The sequence below is a fragment of the Pelophylax lessonae genome, assembly GCF_965119305.1.
Source record: "Pelophylax lessonae genome assembly, chromosome: 1".
Taxonomy (NCBI): Eukaryota; Metazoa; Chordata; class Amphibia; order Anura; family Ranidae; genus Pelophylax; species Pelophylax lessonae.
In genome coordinates, this window is record NC_138768.1 from 393,681,309 (window position 1) to 393,689,261 (window position 7,953).

The 7,953-nt window shown below is 43.8% G+C and overlaps 1 protein-coding gene across 1 annotated transcript; it reads right to left on the reverse strand.

Annotated features, from left to right (window-relative positions):
- Positions 1-6,348: 6,348 nt before the first annotated feature.
- Positions 6,349-7,702, reverse strand: LOC309545791 (uncharacterized protein; the record flags this gene model as incomplete). Its single annotated transcript, XM_082245148.1, has 2 exons — positions 6,349-7,228; positions 7,374-7,702. 2 exons carry the CDS (start codon positions 7,700-7,702, stop codon positions 6,349-6,351), a joined length of 1,209 nt encoding a protein of 402 aa, XP_082101274.1.
- Positions 7,703-7,953: the final 251 nt, after the last annotated feature.

A 7,953-nucleotide genomic window follows, 5' to 3' on the forward strand; every position in this document is an offset into this window, starting at 1 on the left:
CCTTCCTGGCTGACATTAAAGGGAGATCTTGGCCCCTGGATCAGAGTAGGAGACTGGCCAGAAGATATGTGAAAAAAGAGGCATTGTTTTTACTTTCATTCATTTTTATTAAAAGAATTGTAGATACAAAATACAAACAACATGTTAGAACGATCAGACTGAACATGGTAATACAAACTGAGCACAGTAAGAGTAAAAATGCTGACACTTGTAAGTAATCGTATACACAAGTATTTGTCACAGAGAACGATTAGAACCAACAAACAATCCACATCTTATTGATATGGGATGTGGAGTCATCAAACATCAGTATAGTTCCCATAATAGGAGGGATAAAACCGCAGCAAAATATAACCAGTAAGTCATGTTGGGGGTCAATCCCAGGAGGAAATCAAAGAAAGGGCACCATGCCCCCCGGGGGTGGCGAAACATACGGGTCCAGTCAGTTTCCCCCTGGGGACGGACCCCGAGAGTGTGAGAGCGATTAGAAAGAGTGGAAAGAGGAAAGAGAACAGCTAGAGAAGGGGTAGAAGGGAAGGAGAGCGGAAGTGGACTAGGAAGGACTAGGGCGAAGAGAGCATATAGGGAGGAAAGGGAGGGTCTGTCATCCAGATTAAATAGAAACCTGCACGTATTTAGCCCAGGGTTCCCAAACAGCCTCAAATTTAACCACTTTATCAGTGATGATGCTAGAGATTTTTTCCTGGGACATGATCCAAGAGATTTTAAGTTTAGTCTCCCTGATAGAGACCCTAGGTTTTTTCCATGCTTTAGCTATGTTGAGCTTGGCTCCTAACAACATGAATTTAGTAGTTTCTGAGTAGGTTTAGAGATTTTAGGAACTTTGTCGTTAAGAAGCCTGATTTGCGGAGATTGAGTAATTTGGTGGTTGAGAACTTTGCGAATAATCTGGAATAATTTATTCCAGTATGGCCGAACAATTTGACATTCGCTTCGATAAGAGAGACATTCAAAATACCTGTGAAAGAGCGCTGGAAGCGGGAGCTCCAGTCATCCAGGTCCCACTCCATCTCCAAGTCCCTCTCCCAAGCCAGGGCATTGGCAGGTTTTTCATCACTGTTGGACAGGGTGGAGTAGATAAGAGAAATCCCACCTTTTGGGTCCTTGGCCTCTGAGCACCAACGTTCATAATTAGTGAGCTGTGGGGGTTCGGGTTTGTTGTCCCATATGGAGTGTAGGAAATGTGAGATCTGGGAGTGTCGATATCTCTCAGTAAGGGGCATCTTGAGGAAGTTGACACAATGTGGGAACGAGAGGGGTCCCATGGAGTTGAGGAAATGCCCGATACGAAACAGACCCTTGTTTAGCCACCAGTGGAATGCCCTAATGTTCTGTCCTGGGGGGAATTGGGGGTTATTAAAGACGTGTGTGGGGGGTCTAAGTTTGGAAACCAGGCCAGGTTGTTTGAGAAGGAGATCATTGAGGCAGATGGAATGGGATAGAGTAGGGGGAGAATAGGGGGTCTGTCTTTGGGTGGACACCAAGCTAGGAAATCGAGTGTGTGACGTGGAACAGCCAGTCTCTATAAATGGACCCAATCAGGTTTAACCCCTCTTCTGTATATAGTAGAAAAATATAGTAGAAAACTGAGCTAATTGGGCAGAGTGATAGTACCATCGAAGGTTAGGGTGAGTGAGGCCTCCGTTGCGTCGAGAGCGGAATAGGATTGATTTAGAGAATCTGTGTCCTTTCGAGCCCCAAACAAACCGAACGAGTGTATTTTGAAGGTCTGTCAGGTGAGCAGTTTTAACTGGGATTGGGAGGGAATGAAATAGGTAGAGGACACGGGGAAGGAATGTCATTTTGATAGCGTTGACTCTGCCTAGCCAAGAAAAGGTGTTAGAAGACCATGTAGCTAAGTCTGCTTTGAGCTTTTTAATGAGGGGGGATAATTGGCGTTATTGAGAGAGCTGATGGAAGGGATTAGGTGTGTACCTAGATAGGGAATAGAAATGGTGCTCCAGCTAAAGGGAAAATTGGACTGCACCACGAAAAGCTCTGAGGGGTGAAGGGAAACATTTAGGGCACAAGATTTAGTCATGTTTACTGAGAGTCCCGAGATTCTACTAAAAGCCTGTAGAGTCTTAAGGAGATTGGGGACAGATACCAGGGGGTTGGAGACAAAAAGTAACAAGTCATTGGCAAACAGGGCATATTTGTGCTCCAGGCCTCCGCAGACTACACCCTGCACATCCGGGTTGTGTCTTATCGCCATCACCAGTGATTCAATCGCTATTGCGAAGATCAGTATGGATAGGGGCAGCCTTGACGGGTGCCATTGGCAATCAGAAAGGGTCAGAGTAACAGCCCTGTAGACAGACCCGGGCAGATGGGAGAGAGTAAAGTGCTTTCAGGGTGTTTGTGATACGGGGCCAAACCCCCATCTCCCAAGCACCTCAAAGATATATGGCCATGACACCGTATCCAAAGCTTTCTGGAGGTCCAGCGAAAGGAGGAAGCCTTTGCGTGGGGGTTCCCCGTCCCAAGCTGAGCCCAGTAGGGAGATAATATCAATGGCCCTGAAGCTATAAAGAAAGACAATCTATTGGTTAAAAGTTTTGTAAGGATTTTGATGTCATTGTTCAGGGAGATAGGATGATAATTGGAAACGTCACTAGTATCTTTATTAGGTTTGGGGATGACAACAGTGCAGAATTGAGATCCCTGTCCAGGGGGTACCCGATCTCAAAGTATTGAAAAACTTGACAAGGTACGGGGTAAGGGAGTCTGAAGAGGTTTTGTAATAAAGTGCCAGAAAACCATCTGGTCCTGGAGCAGAGCTAAGTTTAAGGTTTTTAATGACATTAAGTACTTCTTCCTCCATGATGAGGTCTTCCATCTCCGTCCGATGTTGGGCAGATAGTCTGGGAAGAGGAAGATTGTCTAAAAAGTGAGGGAGGGGGGGTCCACAGAGGCGTAGAGTTTGCTGTAAAAGGTGGGGAAGGCCTCCATCACGGAGAGCCGGTTCTGAGATAGGGCACCAGATGCTATTCTAATTTTAGGGCTCTTTCACACGGGCGTTCCGTATGTCCGTTTTTCATCCCTTCCGATTGCGGATGAAAAACGGACATAATGCAAGTCAATGGGATTGCGGATGTCGGCGGATGTACATCCGCTAACATCCGTTTATCGTCCGGTCCGCTCATGTCCTTTTTTTTGGACTGAAGAGAACCCTATTTTTCCTCCGTAAAAAAAACGGAACGGACACAAAACGGATGTTAGCGCTGACATCCGCTCCGATCATATCCTTTTTTTTTTTTTTTTTCCAATAAAATACAGTATAATATGTAAACTTTGACCCAGGTAGTGGTCTAGTGGTCTAGGAAGTGACAACAATCACCAGTTACCACACCCCAAGTACCACACCCAATACAAGCAGCAGTCATGGCCCGTGATGTGTCCCACGAACGTCTGATCCAGCTAGTACATGCCAGGCCTGGCATTTGGGACAAACATTGTACCGAGTATAGTGACCGGATCACCAAATCCAGGCTGTGGGAGGAAATTTTCAAGGACGTGACCCCCAACTGGACCTCCTTGAGTGATAGGCAACGTCGCATACGTGGTAAGTGTATCTTTTGGGGGGATGTGAGGGTGGGGTTGTCATGCTGAGACTTGTGGTCCACCTAATTGTGACATATGGGTGGACTACAAGTCTCAGCATGCTAAAAGAGACAGATAGGTGAAATGTAAAGTTATATTACCGTATCTTTCACTGTTCGCTTGCTGAGACTTGTGGTCCACCTAATTGTGACATATGGGTGGACTACAAGTCTCAGCATGCTAAAAGAGACAGATAGGTGAAATGTAAAGTTATTTTACCGTATCTTTCACTGTTTGCTTGCTGAGACTTGTGGTCCACCTAATTGTGACATATGGGTGGACTACAAGTCTCAGCATGCTAAAAGAGACAGATAGGTGAAATGTAAAGTTATATTACCGTATCTTTCACTGTTTGCTTGCTGAGACTTGTGGTCCACCTAATTGTGACATATGGGTGGACTACAAGTCTCAGCATGCTAAAAGAGACAGATAGGTGAAATGTAAAGTTATATTACCGTATCTTTCACTGTTCGCTTGCTGAGACTTGTGGTCCACCTAATTGTGACATATGGGTGGACTACAAGTCTCAGCATGCTAAAAGAGACAGATAGGTGAAATGTAAAGTTATTTTACCGTATCTTTCACTGTTTGCTTGCTGAGACTTGTGGTCCACCTAATTGTGACATATGGGTGGACTACAAGTCTCAGCATGCTAAAAGAGACAGATAGGTGAAATGTAAAGTTATATTACCGTATCTTTCACTGTTTGCTTGCTGAGACTTGTGGTCCACCTAATTGTGACATATGGGTGGACTACAAGTCTCAGCATGCTAAAAGAGACAGATAGGTGAAATGTAAAGTTATTTTACCGTATCTTTCACTGTTTGCTTGCTGAGACTTGTGGTCCACCTAATTGTGACATATGGGTGGACTACAAGTCTCAGCATGCTAAAAGAGACAGATAGGTGAAATGTAAAGTTATATTACCGTATCTTTCACTGTTTGCTTGCTGAGACTTGTGGTCCACCTAATTGTGACATATGGGTGGACTACAAGTCTCAGCATGCTAAAAGAGACAGATAGGTGAAATGTAAAGTTATATTACCGTATCTTTCACTGTTCGCTTGCTGAGACTTGTGGTCCACCTAATTGTGACATATGGGTGGACTACAAGTCTCAGCATGCTAAAAGAGACAGATAGGTGAAATGTAAAGTTATTTTACCGTATCTTTCACTGTTTGCTTGCTGAGACTTGTGGTCCACCTAATTGTGACATATGGGTGGACTACAAGTCTCAGCATGCTAAAAGAGACAGATAGGTGAAATGTAAAGTTATATTACCGTATCTTTCACTGTTTGCTTGCTGAGACTTGTGGTCCACCTAATTGTGACATATGGGTGGACTACAAGTCTCAGCATGCTAAAAGAGACAGATAGGTGAAATGTAAAGTTATGTAACCGTATCTTTCACTGTTCGCTTGCTGAGACTTGTGGTCCACCTAATTGTGACATCTGTCATGTAATTAAGTTCATATTATCCATTTTTCATAGGCAAAAAAATCATCACGAGATGGAGGTCACAAAGGGACCGCTACAGGAGGGAACTGAACGATGAGGCTGAGGAGAGCAGAAGTGGGGCAGGAGTCAGCCAGAGGAGGAGAAGTCCTTTTTTTGAAATGCTGTCATTCCTGCGTAATGTTATGGACTTAAGACCGTGAGTACAAAGCTGTCATTCTACGTAAAATTTAATCAATTTGAAAAGTAGGACAAATAATTTATCAATGTATTGTATTACAGCACCAGCTCCAACATTACAGAAACAGAAGAGGAGGGGGAAGAGGTCACCGAAGCAGAGGCTGACACAAGTGACCACGAATCACAGCCTCAAACTTCTGCACAGGTGTCTCCTCAACATGCTCAAGTCCGCACGCCAAGACAACATGTAAGTAAATTTTACCAAACCTAAGCCCCTATTGTAAACATTAATAAAGACAAATGTTCTAACAAATTTCCCTACTGTACAGGTTCCCAGAGCTTCTAGAGGGTCACAAAGAAGAGGTGCTGCACCAACACCAATGGACACTGCCATGATGAAGTTCATGGAGGATATGAGGGCCATGCGTAGGTCTGAATCCATGGACCCCTTCCTAGACTCAAACAATTATGATGCTGCATTCCTCCGCAGCCTATATCATCATTTGGTCCAGACCCCTAACAATAAAAAAATGGAGGTACAAATGCAGATATCTCATGTAACCATCACATGTATAAAAGCTGCAATAGCTGGGGAACCCATACCAGAATATCATTTGTATCAAAGGCCAGTCCAGCATCCAATGATGCCAAGTACATCACCTGGCCATTATGGTTATAATCCATCCTACCCCCCTAACCCAACCCTGCCATATAATAGGATGCCAACCCATACCCTCCCACCATGTGGACCCCCATCCCATGCACCACCATTTACCCAGTCAAAGCCCACCAGCAGCCAGCAAACGTCAAGCTCTCAGGACTCCTACATGTCCCAAACGTCTGCATCTTCCTCATCAACGCATTTCGGGAATGCTCCAAGTCCCTATTATCAGGACTTATAAGGTTGACTTTGGATTTTGAATTGTCTTTTATTTCATATTAAAATCACAGAGGTTGTTATGTGTGATGCTGTTTAAATAAAAAAAAATTTCTGACAAAGAATTTGTTTTTATTCTTTTATTGAACAAATGGAAACTATTATATTAATGAACAAAAGGAAAATAAGTGCAGTTACAATCTTTAAAAAGATTACATATGGGCATACTGCCATGGAACCTCTCCTTCAGGGGTCATGAAATAATCTGCGAATTTATCTCGTAGAGCAAGAGCTGAATGGTTCGGGCGCAGTCCACCATATTGCACAGAGGGCAAATGTGTTTCATCTTCATCATCCATGCTCAAGCCTTCTTTATCACGTACGATATTGTGCAACACACAACATGCTTTGATCACTTCTTCGGCATTATCCACTTTAAGTTGAATGGCACTATGGAAAATGCGCCACTTGTTTGTTAAGATTCCAAATGTGCACTCAACGAACCTTCTTGCTCTACTCAGTCTGTAGTTAAAAATCCTTTTTTGGCTTGTTAGATTATGTTTGGCGTATGGCCTTAAAAGGTGACGTGAGAGGGCAAATGCTTCATCAGCCACTAAAACGTGAGGTATAGCTGGTCCATTTGTTCCTGGCAGTGGCTTGTCAGCAGGTAGGTTTAGACGTCCATCTAACAGCCTTCTACCCATAGCGGATGTCCTGAAGACACGGGAGTCAGCAGAGCTACCATATGCACCAATGTCCACCATAATAAATTTATAGTTGCTATCACAGATAGCCATCAGCACCAATGAAAAAAATTTTTTGTAATTGAAATAACTGGAGCCTGATCCAGGAGGCATTCTAATCCGCATATGTTTCCCGTCAAGGGCACCAAGGCAGTTGGGAAATTGGGTCTTCATCAGGAATCCCTCAGCTATTTGCAACCACACATTTTCATCAGGGACAGGCATTGCAATCGGTGTTAGCTCCTCCCATATGGCCTTGCAGGTGTCATGAACGATCATTGATATTGTAGAGATCCCCAATAGAAAATAATGGTTCAGACACGTAAATGTCTGCCCGGATGCAAGAAACCTAGGCATAAGGAAATTAGACAAGAATTAACGGAAAAGTACATTTTAGTTGGTAATTTCATGTTATCTGACATTTGCCCCTAGCATATAGCATGACATATAGCATGACAACAGCATATAAAGCATGACAACAGCAGCTGACTTACCTGAGAGTCACTAGCAGACGCTCCGCTGGCGGCACACTGCGTCTCATATTGGTGTCCATCCGCTGAAGACGTGGTAACAATTTCTCCAAGACAAAATCAAATGTCGTTACGTTCATTCTGGTGAAATTGAAAAATTTAACCGGATACCGTCTTAAATCCGCATAGTGTAGGGACAGAAATCCCTCAGAGGGCCTCTTTAGGATCATCGGATGAACCCAATAGGTGCGACGTTTTCGCTGAACAGTCTTCCTCCTCCGGCTCTCCACTCCCCTCACATAATACAGTAGCATAAGACATGTGACATCATCCCAAAATCGGGAAGGGGCCATTGCTCGCTTTGATATAAATCACAAGAAATGAGACACAGGAACACACAGGCAGACACACTGTATGCACACTGGGACCACAAAGCAGCATGGGAAACCCAATGCATGCTGGGTTAAGAGCAAAGTGACATGGGAAATTATGAGTCATAAAAAAAAAGGATGAAAAACTGATATGAAACTGATGTAAAACGGATGGAAAATGTATAGAAAAATGATAAAAAAAAGCATGTCAGCGGATGTAAAACGGACGTCGG